Source organism: Bombina bombina, chromosome 2 (genome assembly GCF_027579735.1).
Source record: "Bombina bombina isolate aBomBom1 chromosome 2, aBomBom1.pri, whole genome shotgun sequence".
Lineage (NCBI taxonomy): Eukaryota > Metazoa > Chordata > Amphibia > Anura > Bombinatoridae > Bombina > Bombina bombina.
Window position 1 is genome coordinate 697,279,202 of NC_069500.1, and position 24,778 is coordinate 697,303,979.

At 38.1% G+C, this 24,778-nt stretch overlaps 1 protein-coding gene across 1 annotated transcript in view; it reads right to left on the bottom strand.

Moving 5' to 3' along the window:
• Positions 1-24,778, bottom strand: part of PLPPR1 (phospholipid phosphatase related 1) — a 219,640-nt gene that overhangs the window by 10,602 nt on the left and 184,260 nt on the right. The window contains exons 4-5 of the mRNA XM_053700630.1: positions 15,375-15,625; positions 8,459-8,635 (exon numbers count right to left, since the gene is read on the bottom strand). Of these exons, the coding sequence (XP_053556605.1) occupies positions 8,459-8,635; positions 15,375-15,625 (428 nt within the window). The remainder of the gene's footprint in view (positions 1-8,458; positions 8,636-15,374; positions 15,626-24,778) is intronic.

The window sequence follows — 24,778 nt, forward strand, 5'->3', positions numbered from 1 at the left end:
AGACTTGTGAGAGAGCTTCAGACATACCCTGGGAACACTCCTGTTCAGCCCAGAGAACTGCCCTGTCCCTCCCACTTTCTGAAACTGTCAGTTTACAATGGAGAAAATACAAAGTTCAATGTTATTTTACACAAAGTATGATCCTAAATTATTAAAGTCACACAGAAACTTTCAAAGCATAATCAGAATGTGTAAAATCCCTATCAAAATTTGAATGTATTAAAATACAAAGGAGAAAGTGCAAAGATTAAATGCAATGATACTGAAAGGACCCAATCTGAAATGTATAGTAATATAAAATACAATGCACAAAGTGTAACACAACTCTCATATCATGCAGTGCTTTATTGCACTGGACTTGTCTCTGCAACTAAAAAAACATAAAACATTTTACTAGAAGCATTATTGCCAATGGAAGAATACTGCAAAAATGCTTCTATTTAAAATTGAAATGCACCCATGCACATTTCAATGTTGTCCTTTATATCCTTTTAACCCCACTAACCCAATTCTCCCACTTATATTAATGCAGTGAAGACACTGAATCAGTGTCATACCCCCCTAATACCCTACAGTCAGTTCCCTTCATTTTTACCAACCAAAAGAATAGACTGGCTGACAATTTGACAGTAAGCTCACCAATCTTTAATTTTTCCTTAAACAGAATAATCACTAGAGTATAAATAAGGTTATTGTAGTGGTTGCATTTGTGGTTATGGTTAAACATGGCGAAGAATTAAGAATTGCAGTTAGGATAAAAAATAAAATCATGAGGAAGATTATGGTTAGGCTAAAAAGAGTGGGTATATCAGGTTAGCTCAGTGAAGCTTATTTATTTATTATCTGCCAGATTGCTTATTCTTTATCTAAATAGACTTGTAAAACTTTTTTTAACTTGATATTACTAAAATGTGTAAGCAGGAGAACTGTGGGCTTTGACACACAGGGGTCGCTTTATCAATCTAAGGCGGACAGGGGCATACATATTCGCCCCTGTCCACCCAAGCTCTTCAGTGGCGGGCAGCAATCCGCTGCCCGAATTTACCATTGCACATGAGTGGGATCCTGCGTTCACGTGCAAACCCACCCCCTGCCCGCGCACAGCCAATCACGCGTGGCATGGACAGGAGCTGTCAATCTTCCCAGTCGACAAAACCAGGGAGATTTAAATTCTCCACCTAAGAGGTGGAGAAGAGGGTAGGAAGCAGTGCTCTGGTGACAGCTGCTTGATAAATACTGACTGCAGGTTCTCCTGTGGGAACCTGAAGTCGAAGGGAGGAGAAGGACTTAATAAATCGATCCCTTAAAGTGAATGTAAATTTTGAAGCTAAAGTGCCCGGTTTTAAAAAATTCGATTAAAAACAGGGGCACTTTAATTCATCAAAATTTACATTTCACTTGTTGTGAGAAAAAAAAACTTACCTTTTAAACTTGACAGCCGCTCCAGCTTTCCCGGTCATCGCAAGCCATTTCTGATGTCAGAAATGATGGATCCGTTATCCTCTAATCATGGCTTCCCCCCTGAGGGAATCAGTGTCTGATTCAACGCCGTAATTGGAGGAAGCAGGATTCCTCATTTTAGACCCAGGAAGAGGCATTGCGATGGGCTGAGGAAGCTGGAGCTGCTGTGAAATTTAAAAGGTAAGTTTTTTTTTCACAACAGGGGCGCGATCCGATATACGGCGTAGTTTGCGGCGCAAGTGAGGGAACCCGCGTCGCCCGCAGTTTCAGCTCGCATCTCGAGCTATCCAATATACGGCGCCGTCAGATGCTAACGTGCCGTAAGTCGGATAAACCAGTGATGTCCAGAAATCTGCGCAAGTACAAATTTCTGGCGTCGCAAGTGACTTACGCCACGTTAGAAACTGCCGGCGCCTACAAAACCTGACTAAAGTATGAAATCACCCGCACTGTCTAACACGCCTCCCTAACATAGCCCGACACGTATAAACCTCTATCCGCTATCCCCCCTCACTATCCTAACAATAAAATATGTATTAACCCCTAAACCGCCGCTCCCGGACCCTGCCACCAGCTATATTAAATCTATAACCCCCTAAAGTGAGCCCCTACCCCGCCGACATCTACCTTACCTACCCCCTAAAGTGAGCCTCTACCCCGCCGCCATCTATTTTAAAATTATTAACCCATAATTTAATCCCCCTACCCCGCCGCCATCTATATTAAATTATTTAACCCCTAAAATACTAAACTATCCCTACCACTAAACCTAAGTCTAACCCTACAAATAGCCCTGAAAAAGGCTTTTTGAGTGGCATTGCCCCAAAGTAACAGCTCTTTTGCCAGCCCTTAAAAGGGCTTTTTGCGGGACATGCCCCAAAGAATTCAGCTCTTTTACCAGCCCTTAAAAGGGCTTTTGGCGGGGCTTTGTCACAAAGTAAACTGCTCTTTTGCCTACAATCTACATCCCCCTACACCGCGGCCACCTATAATAAATGTATTAACCCCTAATCTAATCCCCCAACACCGCCGCCAGCTATATTAACTATATTAACCCTAATTATATTAGGGTTAATATAGTTAATATAGTTATTATATTATATATATTAACTATATTAACCCTAATTATATTAGGGTTAATATAGTTAATATCGTTATTATATTATATATATATTAAGTATAATAACTCTATCTAACTCTAACATCCCTAACTAAACTCTTATTAAGATAAATCTAATATTAATATTATTAATTAAAATATTCCTATTTAAATCTAAATACTTACCTATAAAATAAACTCTAAGATATTTATTTATTTATTTATAAAATATTTTACCAGGAAGGATACATTGAGATTTCTCTCGTTTTCAAGTATGTCCTACATTGTAGCTATGTTAGGGTTTATATTTATTTTACAGGTAAATTGTTAATTATTTTAACTAGGTATAATAGCTATTAAATAGTTATTAACTATTTAATAGCTACCTAGTTAAAATAATTACCCAATTACCTGTAAAATAAATCCTAACCTAAGTTACAAATACACCTACACTATCAATAAATTAAATAAACTACAAATATCTATCTAAAAATACAATTAAATAAACTAAACTAAATTACAAAAAAAAACAAACACTAAATTACAAAAAATAAAAAAAGATTACAAGATTTTTAAGCTAATTACACCTATTCTAAGCCCCCTAATAAAATAATAAAGCCCCCCAAAATAAAAAAAATTCCCTACCCTATTCTAAATTAAAAAAAGTTCAAAGCTCTTTTACCTTACCAGCCCTTAAAAGGGCTTTTTGCAGCGCATGCCCCAAAGAAAACTGCTCTTTTGCCTGAAAAAAAAAACACAATACCACCCCCCAACATTACAACCCACCACCCACATATCCCTAATCTAACCCAAACCCCCCTTAAATAAACCTAACACTACCCCCCTGAAGATCTCGCTACCTTATCTTCACCACGCCGGGCCGAACTCCTCATCCGATCCGGGTGATGTCTATCCAAGCGGTAAAGAAGAAATCTTCATCTCGGCGATGTTTTTATCCAATCGGCAGCAAAGTCTTCTTCCATCCGGCAGCATCTTCCATCAAGCGGCATCTTCAATCTTCTCTCCACCGACGCGGAGCATCCATCCCGGCCGACGACTGAACGACGAATGAGGTACCTTTAAATGACGTCATCCAAGATGGCATCCGTCGAATTCCGATTGGCTGATAGGATTCTATCAGCCAATCGGAATTAAGGTAGAAAAACTGATTGGCTGATTGAATCAGCCAATCAGATTCAAGTTCAATCCGATTGGCTGAACCAATCAGCCAATCAGATTGAGCTTGCATTCTATTGGCTGATCGGAACAGCCAAAAGAACTAAGTTACAAAAAATAAAAAAATATTTACAAACATAAGAAAAATATTACAACAATTTTAAACTAATTACACCTACTCTAAGCCCCCTAATAAAACAACAAAGCCCCCCAAAATAAAAAATGCCCTACCCTATTCTAAATTACTAAAGTTAAAAGCTCTTTTACCTTACCAGCCCTGAACAGGGCCCTTTGCGGGGCATGCCCCAAGAAGTTCAGCTCTTTTGCCTGTAAAAAAAAACATACAATACCCCCCCCCAACATTACAACCCACCACCCACATACCCCTAATCTAACCCAAACCCCCCTTAAATAAACCTAACACTAAGCCCCTGAAGATCTTCCTACCTTGTCTTCACCTCACCGGGTATCACCGATCGGTCCTGGCTCCGATATCTTCATCCAACCCAAGCGGGGGCTAGACATCCACTGAAGAAGTCCAGAAGAGGGTCCAAAGTCTTCATCCTATCCGGGAAGAAGAGGCGATCTGGACCGGCAACCATCTTGATCCAAGCGGCATCTTCTATCTTCATCCGATGACGACCGGCTCCATCCTGAAGACCTCCACCGCGGACCCATCTTCTTCCGGCGACGTCCAACTGAAGAATGACGGTTCCTTTAAGGGACGTCATCCAAGATGGCGTCCCTCGAATTCCGATTGGCTGATCGGAACAGCCAATAGAATACGAGCTCAATCTGATTGGCTGATTGGATCAGCCAATCGGATTGAACTTGATTCTGATTGGCTGATTCCATCAGCCAATCAGAATATTCCTACCTTAATTCCGATTGGCTGATAGAATCCTATCAGCCAATCGGAATTCGAGGGACACCATCTTGGATGACGTCCCTTAAAGGAACTGTCATTCTTCAGTTGGACGTCGCCGGAAGAAGATGGGTCCGCGGTGGAGGTCTTCAGGATGGAGCCGGTCGTCATCGGATGAAGATAGAAGATGCCGCTTGGATCAAGATGGTTGCCGGTCCAGATCGCCTCTTCTTCCCGGATAGGATGAAGACTTTGGACCCTCTTCTGGACTTCTTCAGTGGATGTCTAGCCCCCGCTTGGGTTGGATGAAGATATCGGAGCCAGGACCGATCGGTGATACCCGGTGAGGTGAAGACAAGGTAGGAAGATCTTCAGGGGCTTAGTGTTAGGTTTATTTAAGGGGGGTTTGGGTTAGATTAGGGGTATGTGGGTGGTGGGTTGTAATGTTGGGGGGGGGAGTATTGTATGTTTTTTTTTACAGGCAAAAGAGCTGAACTTCTTGGGGCATGCCCCGCAAAGGGCCCTGTTCAGGGCTGGTAAGGTAAAAGAGCTTTTAACTTTAGTAATTTAGAATAGGGTAGGGCATTTTTTATTTTGGGGGGCTTTGTTGTTTTATTAGGGGGCTTAGAGTAGGTGTAATTAGTTTAAAATTGTTGTAATATTTTTCTTATGTTTGTAAATATTTTTTTATTTTTTGTAACTTAGTTCTTTTTTATTTTTTGTACTTTAGCTAGTTTATTTAATTGTATTTATTTGTAGGAATTGTATTTAATTAATTTATTGAAAGTGTAATGTTAGGTTAATTGTAGGTAATTGTAGGTAGTTTATTTAATTAATTTATTGATAGTGTAGTGTTAGGTTTAATTGTAACTTAGGTTAGTATTTATTTTACAGGTAATTTTGTAATTATTTTAACTATTTTAGCTATTAAATAGTTCTTAACTATTTAATAGCTATTGTACCTGGTTAAAATAATTACAAAGTTGCCTGTAAAATAAATATTAATCCTAAAATAGCTATACTATAATTATAATTTATATTGTAGCTATATTAGGATTTATTTTACAGGTAAGTATTTATCTTTAAATAGGAATAATTTATTTAATAAGAGTTAATTAATTTCGTTAGATGTAAATTATATTTAACTTAGGGGGGTGTTAGTGTTAGGGTTAGACTTAGCTTTAGGGGTTAATACATTTATTAGAATAGCGGTGAGCTTCGGTCGGCAGATTAGGGGTTAATAAGTGTAGGCAGGTGGAGGGGACGTTGTTGGGGGGCAGATTAGGGGTTAATAAATATAATATAGGGGTCGGCGGTGTTAGGGGCAGCAGATTAGGGGTACATAGGGATAATGTAAGTAGCGGCGGTTTACGGAGCGGTAGATTAGGGGTTAAAAATAAAATGCAGGTGTCAGCGATAGCGGGGGCGGCAGATTAGGGGTTAATAAGTGTAAGGTTAGGGGTGTTTAGACTCGGGGTACATGTTAGAGTGTTAGGTGCAGACGTAGGAAGTGTTTCCCCATAGCAAACAATGGGGCTGCGTTAAAAGCTGAACGCGGCTTTTTTGCAGGTGTTAGGTTTTTTTTCAGCTCAAACAGCCCCATTGTTTCCTATGGGGGAATCGTGCACGAGCACGTTTTTGAGGCTGGCCGCGTCCGTAAGCACCGCTGGTATTGAGAGTTGAAGCTGCGTTAAAAATGCTCTACGCTCCTTTTTTGGAGCCTAACGCAGCCTTTATGTGGACTCTCAATACCAGAGTTATTTTTATGGTGCGGCCAGAAAAAAGCCGGCGTTAGTTTTTCGGGTCGTTACCGACAAAACTCCAAATCTAGCGGATAGTAACTATATTAACTATATTAACCCTAATACAATTAGGGTTAATATAGTTAATATACATAATGTAATAACTATATTAACTATAATATACTTAGGGTTAATATAGATAATATAGCTGGCGGCGGGGTAGGTAGATTAAATTAGGGGTTAATAATTCTAATATAGATGGCGGCGGTGTAAGGGTCTTACATTAGGGGTTAATACTATTAATATAGGTGGCGGTGGTGTAGGGAGGGCAGGTTATAGGGCAAAAGAGCTGTTTACTTTGGGGCTAAGCCCCGCAAAAGGCCCTTTTAAGGGCTGGTAATAGAGATAATTATTTTAGGGGGATTAGATTAGGGGTTAATAATATTAATATAGCTGGTGTAAGGGGTCAGATTAGGGGATAGATAAGGTAGATGGTGGCGGTTTTAGGGGCTCACAGTAGGGGGTTAGTTTATGTAGATGGCGGCGGTTTAGGGGTTAAATACTTTATTAGGGATTGCGGCGGGGGATCGCGGTTGACAGGGAGATAGACATTGCGCATGCATTAGGTGTTAGGTTTTATTTAGCAGATTGCGGTTGACAGGTAGATAGACATTGCGGATGCGTTAGGTTTATTTAGCAGCTAGTTTAGGGAGTTATGGGGCTCCAATAGTCAGCGTAAGGCTTCTTACGGCTGCTTTTTGTGGCGAGGTGAAAATGGAGTAAGATTTCTCCATTTTCGCCACATAAGTCCTTACGCTGTATATTGGATACCAAACTGCGCTGGTTTGGTATACCTGCCTATGGCCCGAAAATCTACGGGCAACGGCAGAAATATACGCGCGTAACTTCTAGGTTACGCCGTATATGTGATACCAAACCAGCGCAAATATTTTTATCGGATCGAGCCCCAGAAGTGAAATGAAAATTTTGATGAATTAAAGTGCCCCTGTTTTTAATCAAATTTTTTAAAACCGGGCACTTTAGCATCAAAATTTACATTCACTTTAATAGCAACTGTCAAAGATACTGTTGCTATTATGTTATAATAGCTCTGAGAGTAATAACTTAATTTGTTTAATGTCTAGAAATATGCAATAATACCTGTGTTAAAGGTCTAGTAAAGTCAAAAGTATACCTCCATGATTCAGATAGAGCATGCAGTTTTAAACAACTTTCCAATTAACTTCTATTATTAAATTTCCCTAGTACTCTTGATATCCTTTGTTGAAGAGTAAAGCTAGGTAGACTGATAGGAGCTCGGGAGTGTGCATGTGCCTTTAGCAGTCTATGGCAGCAATGGCTTCATCTATGTATAACATTGTTACACACACTTCTGGCAGATGGCTAAAGACACATGCACGCTCCTCTTTAAAAAAGGATACCAAGAAAACTAAGCCAAATTAATAAAATAAGTAAATTGTAAAGTTGTTTAAAGGGACAGTCAACACCAGAATTTTGGTTGTTTTAAAAGATAGATAATCCCTTAATTACCCATTTCCCAGTTTTGCATAACCAACACAGTTATAATAATACACAGTTTATCTCTGTAATTACCTTGTATCTAGGCCTCTGCAGACTGCCCCCTTATTTGTTATTTTGACAGACTTGCATTTTAGCCAATCAGAACTGACTCCATGGTAAATTCACGAGCATGAGCTTAGTGTTATCTATATGAAACACATGAACTAATGCCCTCTAGTGGTAAAAAACTATCAAAATGCATTTAGATTAGAGGTGGTCTTCAAGGTCTAAGAAATTAGCATATGAACCTCCTAGGTTTAGCTTTCAACTAAGAATAGCAAGAGAACAAAGCAAAATTGGTGATAAAAGTAAATTGGAAAGTTGTTTAAAATTACATGTCCTATCTGAATCATAAAAGTTTATTTTGGACTTGACTGTCCCTTTAAAATAGCATGCCGTATCCAATCTATTTAAGGTTAATTTTGACTTTACTTTGCAATTAATACCAAGCAAAGTAAAATGACTGTTATTATTTGCTGAGCATCAAACAGAGAATAGGCATAAGTTTATGTATGACATCATTGTTATACTCACCAGAAACAAAGCTACGGCTGTTCCTAGTATGAAACCACCTATGACATCAACACAATGATTTCTGTACTCAGACACACGGTTCAGTCCTGTAAGGAATGCAGAGCAAAGGGTCCCGAGACACAATACAGGCTTTGCCAGTCGGCTACTTTTTGTTTTTATTGTGCTTGTAATGTACATCTGAAAAACAGAAGTAAATAAACTGTCAATAAAGGCAGAGAACACACATTATAGATAATACATAGAAGACAAGGGCCATAAAAAGCATTATTAACATATATATGTAAAGCCCCACCAAATTCCATAGAGCAATAGAGCATGAATGGGGTACACCAATCAGAAAACGCTACCCAGGGTCCTGAACCAAAAATGGGACGGCTCCTAAGCTTACATTCCTGCTTTTTTCAAATAAAGATACCAAGAGAATGAAGAAAAAATGATAATAGGAGTAAATGGGAAAGTTTCATATCCCTTTAATATGGGGAATTTAGTATGGGAGCTTCCTGTTAGTAGATTTTACAGATAGGGTTCGTTACACTTTAGTAGGTGAATTCTGATACAGATAGGGCTACTGTGGTTTGGGGGGGTCAGATCAACGATTGGCAGGTTTAATAAGGGTGAATTATATTATATCCTCCATATTAAAGGGACATGAAACCCATTTTTTTCTTTCATGATTTAGAAAGGGCTTACAATTTTAAACAACTTTCCAATTTACTTTTATTATCTAATTTTCTTCATTCTCTTGATATCCATTGTTGAAAATCACATCTAAATAGACTCAAGAGCTGCTGATTGGTGGCTGCATATAGATGCCTCTTATTTTAGAACATTTGTAAGGTGAGATGTGATTTAAGCCCACAAAACAGATATTTCAAATGAGTTGCTAAATATTTGATTTATGTTTTTCTTTTCCTTTCAGTTATTTTCAAAATTTGTAACATAATGGATGACTCAAATTAGTGATGGCACAAATTTATTGGTTCACCCATGTGCATTGCTATTTCTTCAACAGATGATACCAAAATAATTAAGCAAATTAGATAATAGAACTAAATTGTAATGTTTTTAAAATGATATCCTCTATCTGAATCATGAAAGAAATATTTTTGGGTTTCATTTTTTTTTTTAAGTTTTAGACTGCCTAAACAAACTCACACAACAGCTTCTAAAAACAGGGTTTGCAATAGCAATGTAGTCTGCCCCACATATCAGCAACACACATGAGATAATGTTTCTATTATCTTAAATTGCAATAGCTGTAAGAGCATGTGCAGTGATTGATTTGTTGAACAATTATGTCGCTTGAGTATGATGACTGGCCAATCACTATTGATATTGACAAGACATTCTATGGTTTGTAAAGATCAATAGGACCAAACACAGGATCTAGCCCTATATTGTTCTATAAAGTATTGAAAAAGAATGACTAATTCTAGAACTTTGTAAGTTTTGAGCTCCAATAACTTTGCTTAGAATGTTTTATATGCCTCTTGATTACTGTAACTATTTTCAAAAATATTTATTAGAAACATAGTCATGTCTCTATTCTCTAAATTAATAGAGATTAATGAGATTATTGAGAAACAATATACTGTATTGAAGACATAATAAATGTTATTTTAAAAAAAAGTTAAAAGGAATTGTCAGCTATAAGTAAAGGCCAATTAAACAGCATTTGAAAGCCCAAGTTATGGCTCAATTTAAACAATGAGCACAGAGCAGATCTATTTAACATGAAACACTTGGCTTTTATCTGAAAGTTAATCAATCCCATTCTTACAATGTAAAGCAACTGGAACCAGGCCAATGCTTCTGAAATTCAGCCTTTTTTTTAGCACATTTGTAATGTGAGGTGCGATTCAAGACCACAATACAGATATTTCAAATGAGTTGCTAAATATTTGATTTATGTTTTTCTTTTCCTTGTAGGTATCGTCAAAATGTAAAACATAATAAAAAGATGACCTAAATTAGTGATAGCACAAATTTACTGATAAGCATTTTTATATCATTCATTTTTAGCACAACATTTTTCTCTGTGATTGTGCAGTGATTCCATAAAATGCTGATGCACACAGTATGTACACTGAAGGTTATACAGCTACCAAATGTATTTCAGTTTTTGTATGTATTTTCTATTAATTAAATATACAACTAGTGCATGTATTAATTTATCATGTTTTAACACAAGGACAAATAAAGGAATAAGTAACAATAGCATTTAATCTATTGGTCTATTTAATATATTCATTTTTTTTTGTATGTATTCTAAAATTTTTGTATTACAAGTAATATGTTTATGAATGTAGTGGTAATTTATAAGAAACTTCACTTTGCTAAAATATAGCCAATTTAATAATATCAGTTACCACTAGAGGGCAGCAAAGTTTTATTTTTTTTCTAATAGTAACTGATGAAAAATATATTATTTTTTTTTTTTAAAAAAGTCATAGCAAGGGGTACATTATATTATTATATTTTAACATTATCTTTTTACAAAAATAATAAAAATACTGAAAATGTAATCTAAAATGAAGGAATGTGATTTATTTGTTTTTTTTGTTACAAAAAAAATAACAGAAATTTGCTTTGCATTGTCTGGGCATTAGGTCCCAGATTACGTCAGGTTGGCTCCCAAAAATCTGAAAATGGATATTTTTCTTACAAGTGTTTTTTTTTAAATAAAACTTAGTATGACACCATTAGTATTAAATTAATTTTTAAAATATATGGGGATTATTAATCTTGTGAATTTTTTTTTTTTTTAAACTATCAACTCCTAAACCACAAAACCCCCACATCGCAATAAACCTAATTAACCTATTAACCCCTAGACTGCAAAACCCCCACATCACAATAAACCTATTAACCCCTAAACCGCAGAACTCCCACATCGCAATAAATCTAATTAACTTATTAACCCCTTAAACCGCCAAAACCCACAAGGCAAATAACTAATTCAATTACTAAGCCCCCTAACCTACCAGCCCTAAATTAAACCCAACTACCTAAAGTAAAAATACAAAATTACAAAAAAAATAAAAAAAACTAACATTACTTTAAAAATAAAAAAGTCTAACATTACAGAAAATAATAAACAAATTATTAAAAATTAAAAATTTAAACCTAATCCCTATGAAAATAAAAACCCCCCCAAAATAAAAACACCCCCTAAACTGATGCTAAACTACCAATAGCCCTAAAAAAAGGGCTTTTCGTAGGGCATTGTCCTAAGTTAAACAGCATGTTTGCAATTACGAAAAATTATAAGTCCCCTCTAACAGTAAAACCCACCACCCACCAAACCCCGCAAAATAAATAAACCTAACACTAAAAAACCTAAACTATCCATTGCCCTGAAAAGGGCATTTGTATGGGCATTGCCCTTAAAAGGGAATTCAGCTCTTTTGCTGCCCTTAAAAGGGCATATAGCTCTTTTAAGAAGTGCCCATCCATAATCTAAATAAAAAAAAACCCAAATTAAAAAAAAAAACTAAGTATAACCCCCATGTTAGTACTCACAGTTGCTGAAGTCTGGCATAGAAGGACCTGTTCCAGGCGGTGAAGTCTTCTCCCAAGTGGCAACATCTTCTTTCTTCTTCCAGGAACAAGCTGGCGCGGAGCGGAGGGCAGAGCTGAAGACCAATGACCGCGTAGTTGAAGACCGGCGACCCTGGAACTGAAGACCGGCGACCATGGAGCCATGGAGCGTGGAGGATCTTCTTCGTATGATCTCTGTCGTACACTGCATAGTGAATTTAAGGTATGCGATTAAAGATGCTGTCCCTTGAATTCCTATTGGCTGATTTGATTCTTCAAATTCAAATCAGCCAATAGTATGAGAGCTACTGAAATCCTATTGGCTGTTCAAATCAGCCAATAGGATTTCAGTAGCTCTCATCTCCACGCTCCATGGTTCGTGGTCGCCGGTCTTCAGTTCCATTGTCCTGGATGAAGAAAGAAGTGGTCCCCGCTTGGAAGAAGATGTCGGCCGCTTGGAAGAAGACTTCAACGACTAGAAGAGGACTTTCTCCGCCGGAGAGTACCAACCTGGGGTTAGTTTTTCTTACATTTTTTGGGGGGATTTGTTTTTTTTTAGATTAGGGTTATGGGCACTTCTTAAAAGATCAATGCCCTTTTAAGAGCATCAAAAGAGCAGAATGCCCTTTTAAGGGTAATGCCCATACAAATGCCCTTTTCAGGGCAATGGGTAGTTTAGGTTTTTTAGTGTTAGGTTTATTTATTTTGGGGGGTTTAGTGGGTGGTAGGTTTTACTGTTAGGGGGGACTTATAATTTTTTGTAACTGCCCTACAAAAAGTCCTTTTAAGGGCTATTAGTAGTTTAGCATTAGATTAGGGGGTGTTTTTAGTTTTGGGGAATTTTTTTATTTTTATAGCGGTATTAGTTTAGGTTAAAAATTTTTATTTTGGATACCTTTTTATTTTTTTCTGTAATTTTAGCTGTTTGTTTTTTTGTAACTTTAGCTTGGGGGGTTGTAGTTTTTAAACATAGACTGCCCTCTGGACAGGTTTATCGCCTAGTTAGTCATAATAAATTTTAATAGCTACCAAACACAATGGTATTTTAATGCTATGAAGGATCATTTAAAGGCGAGCATCAATCAATAAAAAAAAAGATATAAAACAAAAAGAACAAATACAGGGAGTGCAGAATTATTAGGCAAATGAGTATTTTGACCACATCATCCTCTTTATGCATGTTGTCTTACTCCAAGCTGTATAGGCTCGAAAGCCTACTACCAATTAAGCATATTAGGTGATGTGCATCTCTGTAATGAGAAGGGGTGTGGTCTAATGACATCAACACCCTATATCAGGTGTGCATAATTATTAGGCAACTTCCTTTCCTTTGGCAAAATGGGTCAAAAGAAGGACTTGACAGGCTCAGAAAAGTAAAAAATAGTGAGATATCTTGCAGAGGGATGCAGCACTCTTAAAATTGCAAAGCTTCTGAAGCGTGATCATCGAACAATCAAGCGTTTCATTCAAAATAGTCAACAGGTTCGCAAGAAGCGTGTGGAAAAACCAAGGCGCAAAATAACTGCCCATGAACTGAGAAAAGTCAAGCGTGCAGCTGCCAAGATGCCACTTGCCACCAGTTTAGCCATATTTCAGAGCTGCAACATCACTGGAGTGCCCAAAAGCACAAGGTGTGCAATACTCAGAGACATGGCCAAGGTAAGAAAGGCTGAAAGACGACCACCACTGAACAAGACACACAAGCTGAAACGTCAAGACTGGGCCAAGAAATATCTCAAGACTGATTTTTCTAAGGTTTTATGGACTGATGAAATGAGAGTGAGTCTTGATGGGCCAGATGGATGGGCCCGTGGCTGGATTGGTAAAGGGCAGAGAGCTCCAGTCCGACTCAGACGCCAGCAAGGTGGAGGTGGAGTACTGGTTTGGGCTGGTATCATCAAAGATGAGCTTGTGGGGCCTTTTCAGGTTGAGGATGGAGTCAAGCTCAACTCCCAGTCCTACTGCCAGTTTCTGGAAGACACCTTCTTCAAGCAGTGGTACAGGAAGAAGTCTGCATCCTTCAAGAAAAACATGATTTTCATGCAGGACAATGCTCCATCACACGCGTCCAAGTACTCCACAGCGTGGCTGGCAAGAAAGGGTATAAAAGAAGAAAATCTAATGACATGGCCTCCTTGTTCACCTGATCTGAACCCCATTGAGAACCTGTGGTCCATCATCAAATGTGAGATTTACAAGGAGGAAAAACAGTACACCTCTCTGAACAGTGTTTGGGAGGCTGTGGTTGCTGCTGCACGCAATGTTGATGGTGAACAGATCAAAACACTGACAGAATCCATGGATGGCAGGTTTTGAGTGTCCTTGAAAAGAAAGGTGGCTATATTGGTCACTGATTTGTTTTCGTTTTGTTTTTGAATGTCAGAAATGTATATTTGTGAATGTTGAGATGTTATATTGGTTTCACTGGTAAAAATAAATAATTGAAATGGGTATATATTTGTTTTTTGTTAAGTTGCCTAATAATTATGCACAGTAATAGTCACCTGCACACACAGATATCCCCCTAAAATAGCTATAACTAAAAACAAACTAAAAACTACTTCCAAAACTATTCAGCTTTGATATTTATGAGTTTTTTGGGTTCATTGAGAACATGGTTGTTGTTCAATAATAAAATGAATTCTCAAAAATACAACTTGCCTAATAATTCTGCACTCCCTGTAAAATAATATAGTGACTACAACAGAATACATAAGATTGCAACAATGAAAAAGAGAGAGAAATATATATATATATATAGGGTATGTCAAGAGAGGAAGGAATGGGAAAAAACATTTTAAAATAAGGGTTGTAATTTTCTGTTAAAATATAGATCTGTATAAATGATAGTATCTGTAAAGTCTGATTTGAAATTTATTAAAATCAAATTAAGTCATGTTTATTTGTATGCATCAGAAATCATTCACTGCATTACAAAATATCTGCATTCAAAATAAATCTTTTAAAATCATTTAAAACTGTTAATTTATTAGAAAATGATGTACTGTTTTGCAGGCCCAGGACACAATCCTTGAATGTGTGTTATCTTACTTCTTTTGCTGTTGCAAATTATGGACAGGTATAAAAAATGCATCTGCACATGTCACTGTTTCGTGTGTGTCAGGGTTCTACATGCCTTGGAATGCACTCCTGCCTCTCAGAGAGGTGTAGAAACACTAGTTTTTAAAATTGAATTACAGTAAGCAGGCAAAATAAATAATGAAGTGCACTATAAAGTTTTTTAAATTATTCATGATTAAAGCATTTTATTGACATTGTAAATGGAATTTACCTTTAGTAATAGTATTCCCTAGTACATTCACAACACTGACAATGTTAACACAGAAAGATAAATTGAAAGATACTTATTACTTACGGTTACATATAATGCGGCATAAATACTAAGAGCAGCATGTTTGGATGGAAACGACCTTCTGGCGTTCTCTATGACTTCAGGTTCCCCAGTGCAGATGTTGCCACTGTTGATAAACTGATGATAAACTTGGCAATCTGCTCCTGTGTAGTTTGGTTTGCACACAGTTAAAAAGTAGGGTGTCAGGTTACCTGTCACTACCTGACCAGCATTAACAAAAATGTCTGTCGCAAAGAGGCCAAATGCAAAAACACCTGCAGGTAACAAAACAAACACAGAGAGAGAGAAAAGTTTAGTAATTCTGTCTACTCACTGTGTGCACTTCTGTCTACTCACTGTGTGCACTTCTGTCTACTCACTGCGTGCACTTCTGTCTACTCACTGTGTGTGCTTCTGTCTACTCACTGTGTGCACTTCTGTCTACTCACTGTGTGCACTTCTGTCTACTCACTGTGTGCGCTTCTGTCTACTCACTGTGTGCACTTCTGTCTACTCACTGTGTGCACTTCTATCTACTCACTGTGTGCACTTCTGTCTATTTACTGTGTGCACTTCTGTCTACTCACTCTGTGCACTTCTGTTTACTTACTGTGTGCACTTCTGTCTACTCACTGTGTGCGCTTCTGTCTACTCACTGTGTGCACTTCTGTCTACTCACTATCTACTCACTGTGTGCGCTTCTGTCTACCCACTGCGTGCACTTCTGTCTACTCTCTGCATGCACTTCTGTCTACTCACTGCGTGCGCTTCTGTCTACTCACTGCGTGCGCTTCTGTCTACTCACTGTGTGCGCTTCTGTCTACTCACTGTGTGCGCTTCTGTCTACTCACTGCGTGCGCTTTTGTCTACTCACTGCGTGCGCTTTTGTCTACTCACTGCATGCACTTTTGTCTACTCACTGTGTGCGCTTCTGTCTACTCACTGTGTGCGCATCTGTCTACTTACTGTGTGCACTTCTGTCTACTTACTGTCTACTCACTGTGTGCGCTTCTGTCTACTCACTGTGTGCGCTTCTGTCTACTCACTGCATGCGCTTCTGTCTACTCACTGCGTGCGCTTTTGTCTACTCACTGCATGCACTTTTGTCTACTCACTGTGTGCGCTTCTGTCTACTCACTGTGTGCGCTTCTGTCTACTGACTGTGTGCACTTCTGTCTACTTACTGTCTACTCACTGTGTGCGCTTCTGTCTACTCACTGTGTGCACTTTTGTCTACTCACTGTGTGCACTTCTGTCTACTTACTGTCTACTCACTGTGTGCGCTTCTGTCTACTTACTGTGTGCGCTTCTGTCTACTCACTGCATGCGTTTCTGTCTACTCACTGCGTGCACTTCTGTCTACTTACTGTGTGCACTTCTGTCTACTCACTGTGTGCGCTTCTGTATACTTACTGTGTGCACTTCTGTCTACTTACTGTGTGCACTTTAGTCTACTCACTGTGTGCGTTTCTGTCTACTTACTGAGTGCACTTCTGTCTACTCACTGTGTGCGCTTCTGTCTACTCACTGTGTTAACTTCTGTCTACTCAATGTGTGCTCTTCTGTCTACTCACTGTGTGCGCTTCTGTCTACTCACTGTGTGCGCTTCTGTCTACTCACTGTGTGCATATCTGTCTACTCACTGTGTGCATATCTGTCAACTCACTGTGTGCACTTCTGTCTACTCACTGCATGCACTTCTGTCTACTCACTGCGTGCGCTTCTGTCTACTCACTGTGTGCGCTTCTGTCTACTTACTGTGTGCACTTTTGTCTACTCACTGTGTGCACTTCTGTCTACTCACTGTGTGTGCTTCTGTCTACTCACTGTGTGCACTTCTGTCTACTCACTGTGTGCGCTTCTGTCTACTCACTGTGTTCGCTTCTGTCTACGTACTGTCTACTCACCGTGTGCACTTCTGTCTATTCACTGTGTGTGCTTCTGTCTACTCACTGTGTGCACTTCTGTCTACTCACTGTGTGCACTTCTGTCTACTCACTGTGTGCACTTCTGTCTACTCACTGTGTGCACTTCTGTCTACTCACTGCGTGCGCTTCTGTCTACTCACTGTGTGCGCTTCTGTCTACTCACTGTGTGCGCTTCTGTCTACTTACTGTGTGCACTTCTGTCTATTCACTGCGTGCACTTCTGTCTACTCACTGTGTGCACTTCTGTCTACTTACTGTCTACTCACTGTGTGCACTTCTGTCTACTCACTGCGTGTGCTTCTGTCTACTCACTGTGTGCGCTTCTGTCTACTTACTGTGTGTGCTTCTGTCTACTCACTGTGTGCACTTCTGTCTACTTACTGTCTACTCACTGTGTGTACTTCTGTCTACTCACTGCGTGCGCTTCTGTCTACTCACTGTGTGTGCTTCTTTCTATTCACTGTGTGCGCTTCTGTCTACTTACTGTCTACTCACTGTGTGCACTTCTGTCTATTCACTGTGTGCGCTTCTGTCTACTCACTGTGTGCGCTTCTGTCTACTCACTGTGTTCGCTCTGTCTACTCACTGCATGTGCTTCTGTCTACTCACTGCATGCGCTTCTGTCTGCTCACTGCGTGCACTTCTGTCTACTCACTGCATGCGCTTCTGTCTACTCACTGTGTGCGCTTCTGTCTACTCACTGTGTGCACTTCTGTCTACTTACTGTCTACTCACTGTGTGCGCTTCTGTCTACTCACTGTGTGCGCTTCTGACTACTCACTGTGTGCACTTCTGTCTACTTACTGTCTACTCACTGTGTGCACTTCTGTCTATTCACTGTGTGCGCTTCTGTCTACTCACTGCCTGTGCTTCTGTCTACTTACTGTGTGCGCTTCTGTCAACTTACTGTGTGCACGTCTGTCTACTCACTGTGTGCACTTCTGTCTACTCACTGTATGCACTTCTCTCTACTCACTGCATGCACTTCTAAATGATGTTTTTTTCTACCAATAGAGCTGTAGGAGTCAGTAAGGGTCAGTACTGCACAATTGTGCACTTTAAAGATTTTCATCTTTAACTTGTACTTTGACTTCTAAAATATAGTAACATTTTTAAATAAGACTTTTTTATATGCACTATGGATTTTTTTTTTTTTTTTGCAGTTTAATATTATTTAGCAATACCAAGAAAAATGTGATGCATTTTAAGACAAAACATGGAATCTATTAAAGGGACAGAAAACACCTTGAAATTACAAGACATTTCTGCTGTGTTGCTATACAATGACATATCAGCCAAGTCTAAAAAAAATAAAAAACAGCATAATTTTTACTGCACTTGTTTTATAATAACCAAACTCCACCCATCATTTGCCTTATTTGGATGAGCCAGTCAAGATTTTAGTCTGCAGACAACAAGGCTAATTACGATCATATTATTAACAATAAAATTCATTGTTTCACAGTTATACCCAATCAGAAAAATACATGTAGCAGGGTTAGCTTTGAGAAGCCTACAGAGTGTATCTCCAGCTGTAAGAATGAAGAAAATCTACAATTTTCAGGGCTAAATTACCTGAATAAAAAGGGGAAACATAAATGATGAACATACATTGCAAAGTTGTTTCATTATGCATAACTAAACATTTTATATAAAAATCTCAAGGTGTTTACTGTCCCTTTAAGGGTATTCAGAATGGTGGTATAGCTAAAGGAAAACAGATTATATTTGATATATAAACTATAAATGTAATATAACAAGTATAAGAAAATTACAATTATTTAAAAATAGGAATAATATTTAGTTATCGTGTAATACAGAAAATATAAAAATATGACCATTACAAAAATAATAACTGATAAATTATTTCTTATTCTATTTTAAGCTATCAAGTGCACGTTTTACATAGTTGATATAAAATAATGATCTTTTCTGAAGGCAGTGAAATATTCTAAAACTATTTAAACTATTTAAATATTCTAAAACTATTTTAAAGAAATGTTTTTGGCCATTAGAATTGTAATATATGCCTAATAATGCATAATAATAGCTGGTAAAGCATTAATAAAACAGTATTTCTTGCCAAAGCAAGTTTATTTGCTAACTGATAAAACAGTACTTTATAAGAATTAAGTTTCTAAATTGCTTTAATTTGTAACCCTGTCCCATCAGCATATTAGATTATCTGATTTGTCTGCTGTAATACGATGGAGTTGCACGCAAGGCACATAGCTTGGTGCCCAAAGGGAATCCCATTGACTATATTCTGTCCATGGCAGTTTGCCATAAATCAATATTAGCTCAGGGATAACTGAAGTTCAAGGGCAGTTCTAAGTTACTAACTTAAAGGGACATAATACTCATATGCTAAATCACTTGAAACTGATGCAGTATAACTGTAAAAAGCTGACAGGAAAATATCACCTGAGCATCTCTATGTAAAAAAGGAAGATATTTTACCTCACAATCTCCTCAGCTCAGCAGAGTAAGTTCTGTGTAAAAAGTTATACTCAGCTGCTCCCAGCTGCAGGTAAAAAAAAAAAAAAAGTGAACAGCAGCCAATCAGCATCAGCAGTGCTGAGGTCATGAACTCTTTTACTGTGATCTCATGAGATTTGACTTAACTCTCATGAGATTTCATTGTTACACTGAATAGGGAAATAACATGAGAGTGCACGAGGCTCATCCTTTCAGCTGTCCCGGGACAGACATGCTAATATGCTAATTAGAAATCCTTTACAATGGGATGTGGCTACTGAGGAACTTTTGAGGAAAAATATCTTTCTTTTTTACATAGAGATGTTCAGGTGATATTTTCTAGTCAGCTCTTTACAGCTATACTGCATCATTTTCAAATGTTTAAACATTTGGGTATCATGGCCCTTTAACGCTATTCAATTTAACGTTTTAAAACCACACTGTGATAGCACTTTCTAAAAATATATGGTTGATGTTCAAAGGAGCATTTTTTCTTTTCTGAAAAACTTCCCTATCCGTTATCTAAAAATATAGATAACGCATTTACTACTCATTCCCCAACTTTGCATAACCAATATTGTTATATTAATATACTTTACAAAATCTAAAACTCTAAATCCCTTCCTGATTTTAAGCTCCTGCAGGCTGCCTTTATCTCAATCCATTTTATTAGCTTTTCACAAGACAGACACCTAGATTATGATTTTTGCGTTAAACAGTGTGCGAAACCAACGTCAAAAAAGTTGCGTTATTTCACTCTCCATAGCGCTGCCATTACAAGTTACTGAAAAGCCTCCTTGTGCATGCGATAAGGTGGCGTTAAGCTCCTTATCGCACAAAATCCAAGGGCTGCTTTGACGTGCTCGTGCACGCTTCCCCCATAGACATCAATGGGGAGAGAGTGTTAGCAAAAAAACCTGAAGTGGGGAATAAAAAATCTCCGTAACGCAACCCCATTGATGTCTATTGGGAAAAAAAGTTACGTTTAAACCTAACACCCTAACATAAACCCCAAGTCTGAACACCCCTAATCTGCCGCCCCAACATCGCCGACACCTAAATAAAGTTATTAACCCCTAATCCACTGCTCCCGACATCACAGGCACTATAATAAAGTTATTAACCCCTATTTGAACAGCCAATAGGATTTCAGTAGCTCTCATCCTATTGGCTGTTTTGAACAGCCAATAGGATTTCAGAAGCTCTCATCCTATGAGAATTTGAATTTGAAGAATTTGCAAGGTACGCCATTTTGAAACAGCTGCCTTGCATTCAACTTCAGTGTACGGCGGTGACCGTATGAAGAGGACACTGCATGCAGGATGGGATCAGCTTCCAGGATGGCTCCGCTCTCTGCCGCCAGGATGAAGATAGAAGACGTCCATGAGATGGATGAAGGTGTCGCCGCCTGGATGAAGACTTCTTGCCGCTTGGATGAAGATGGATGTCCGGACTTTTTTTGGGTGTTTTTTTTTTTTTACATTAGGGCTGAATGCCCTTTTAAGGGCAGTGAAAAAGAGCTGAATGCCCTTTTAAATAGGGGCAATGGGTAGCTTAGGTTTTTTTTTAGAGTTAGGTTTTTTTATTTTGGGGGGTTGGTTGGGTGGTGGGTTTTACTGTTGGGGGGACTTTGTATTTTTTTTACAGGTAAAAGAGCTGTTTAACTTAAGGCAATGCCCTACAAAAGGCCCTTTTAAGGGCTATTGGTAGTATATTGTAGGCTAGGGGGTGTTTTTATTTTGGGGGGCTTTTTTATTTTTATAGGGCTATTAGATTAGGTGTAATTGTTTTTATTTTTTATAATTTTGTTTATTATTTTTTGTAAGCTTAGTGTTTTTAAATTTGTAATTTAGATTTTTTTAATTGGTATTATTTTTTTATTTTATTAGAATAGTTATGTTAGGTGAATTTATAGTTTAATGTTAGGTTTATTTTTATTTCACAGGTAAGTTTTTATTTATTTAAATATAGTTATGTTGTAATTTTAATTTAAAGTTAGGGGGTGTTAGGTTTAGGGGTTAATAGTTTAATTTAGTGTTTTGCAATGTGGGGGCCAGCAGTTTATGGGGTTAATAGATTTATTTAGTGGCAGTGATGTGGGAGGCTGGAAGTTTAGGGTTTAATAGGTTTATTTAGTGGCGGCTATGTGGGAGGCCGGAGGGTTAGGGGTTAATAACTTTATTATATTGGAGGCGATGCCGGGGAGTGGCAGATTAGGGGTTAATATATTTAAATAGTGTTGGCAATGTGGGTGGGCGGCAGATTAGGGGTTATTAGGTTTATTTAATAGTCGCAATGTAGTGGGCGACAGATTAGGGGATAATAAGTTTTAAATAGAGTTTGTGTTGCAGGAGGGTGGCGGTTTAGGGGTTAATAGGTGGCGGTTTTAGGGGTTAATATTTAGTTTATGGGTGTTAGTGTACTTTGTAACAGTTAAGTTACGAATTTTGTGAAACATTTTTGTTTCGCAAAATCCATAACTACTGCTCTCAGATGGGGGTATGGATTGTGTCGGTATAGGCTTTTAAGCCTGAACGCACAGCCTTTAATATCGGCGCTATGAAAATCCCACACAAAAACTTCATTTTTTTGAGTGCGGAATGGATGTTGCATTACAGGCTAAAATTCTTGTGGTAAAGCTTTACCGACACAAATCGTAATATGCGTTCCTGGTCATTATGCTGGAATGGCCAATTTTGTTAGCGTTAAAAGGCGTACTGCAACACTTGTAATATAGCCGAGAGCTAGTTAATGTGTGTCATATAGATAACTATGTGCTCCCTAACAAATGAGACCTCACTGATTGGCCAAAATGAAAGTCGTAAACAGTCCTAAGATAAGGGGCAGTTTGCAGAGGCTTAGATACAGGTAATCAAAGAGGTAACAAGTATATTAATATAACAGTGTTGATTATGCAAAACTGGGGAATGGATAATAAAGGGGTTATCTATATTTTTAAATAATCAAAATTTTGGAGTAGAATGTCTCCTTAACCTGTTTGCAGGGTCAATAATGGAATAAAATTACAAGCTCTAATGCATGAGAGCATGCAATTTTATTCACTTTAATGACCCATTAAAATAGAATAATTTTTTACGCATTTGTGTTAGTCTAAGGAAGCGCAGTCTCGCGCTTCTCTGTTATGATTCGGTTGAATAGAACTGCAAGTACGTTGCATACGAGATCCAAAAATAGTGCTTCCCCATACTGCCAAGCCGTTCCAGAGGAAGTGTCAGCCTGGCCCCCACACTTGATAGCTCAGAGCTTAGCATAGCTGACAAACAATGAAAAAAAACCAAAAAAAAACAACTTACGGTTAAGTGGGTATAAGGGAGATGTGGAATCTGCTGCTGTCTTAAAGTGGCTCCTCTTACATGTTCCGCTACGGTCCATGGCTGTAGCCTTGCCGGCTCAGGAGAAAAGTGCTTTTCTCCCCAGTGTCAAACCCAACTCCCCCTGCATATAACTTGCACGCAAGAGAGGCACAAGGCTTTCACTCCCAGGAGGATTAGCAAAAAGTGCCGGTCTCGCAAGTATCTGCAAATGGTTGAAGTGCAGGCTAGATGAGGGGAACTTTAACTTATTTTAAACTACAGTTCCTCCCGCGCAGTGACATAGCAGCAGCCAGCAGGCCCAAATTCCCATGCTCTGTATAATGCTGTGTTGTAGCGCACCTGCACCACGGCCTACAGTTGGATCCCAACATGCGCTCTGTAATAGCGCATAGAAGACAGCAGCATTAAAAAAAATGCCGGGCGGAGCTAAAGTAACCAGTGGCCCACTGGGCTTTTGCCCGGTATGCCCTATGGTCAGTCCAGGCCTGCCAACGTGTCTAAATAAACAGTGAACAGTTAGCACACTTCTGCTAACTAACATAGGGCAGTGTATGCTCTGGGCTGAATATGTTCGTTCTTCTTAATGAATAAGTAACTGAGTTTACCATCACTTTAATTATTCAAACATGTATGAGGATCTAGTTTGCACAGCAGAGCTTGCAATGTATTTCTTTATTTATCACTATGGTATTACAATGGTATGATTTAGATCCATTTATATTTCAGCTGACATCTGAAATTCATCTACAGATTGCACACAACATTATTAGCAAATATGTGTATGTACAGTTTTAACAGGAATCTGATACTTACTTAGATGCATATTAAAGAATATGTTAGTGCTATAATAAAATATGCCAATCAAAAACAGCATATGTGTGTATACACCAATCAGTAGCACTTTTGCTGCATTGTTAACAAGGAACATTAAAGTATGCTATTATTGCACTAACATGTCCCTTAAACAGAATTTTCATCTTCTGAGATGTTATTCTTGTGTTTAATTCAGTAAAGCATACAATAGTTTATACAATATAGGCTGTATTTTGCTTTACTTTGCTACACTAGATACCTCAGGACTGATTAAAAACAGTGATGCATCTATCGAGTATTTCTCAATATAATTCTTAATAAATATGTGTACAATGTGACAAACTAGTCTATGTAATAAATGTATTAGTCTGGGCTCCTCCCAGTAGTGGTTAAAGTGATTGTAATGTTTATTATTTTGGTGGCTAATATATAAAATTATTATTAAAAACCAGGGGCACTTTCATTGATTAACATTTTTTAAGACACTTCATTTGTTAAATATTTACTATTTAGTGATGGTAAACATTGTGCCGTTCCTCTGCCCACATATTATACTTTATTTAGATGAGCGATGATGAATCTGCCTTCAGCCAATAGTTGCGTGCCCACGAGCTGGACTCCAAGTGCAGCACACAACAATTAGATGAAGCCGGATTCGTCGGTGCACAGCTAAATAAAGTATAAGATGTGGGCGGAGGAACGCCGCAATGTTTACTATTACTAAATGGTAAATATTTAACAAATTAAGCATCTTAAAAAATGTTAATCAATTAAAGCTCCCTTGTTTTTCCTTAATACTTTTATATACTAGTCACCAAAATAATAAATATTACAATCACTTTAATCTTTGAAAAATAATAAAATGTGTTTGTTG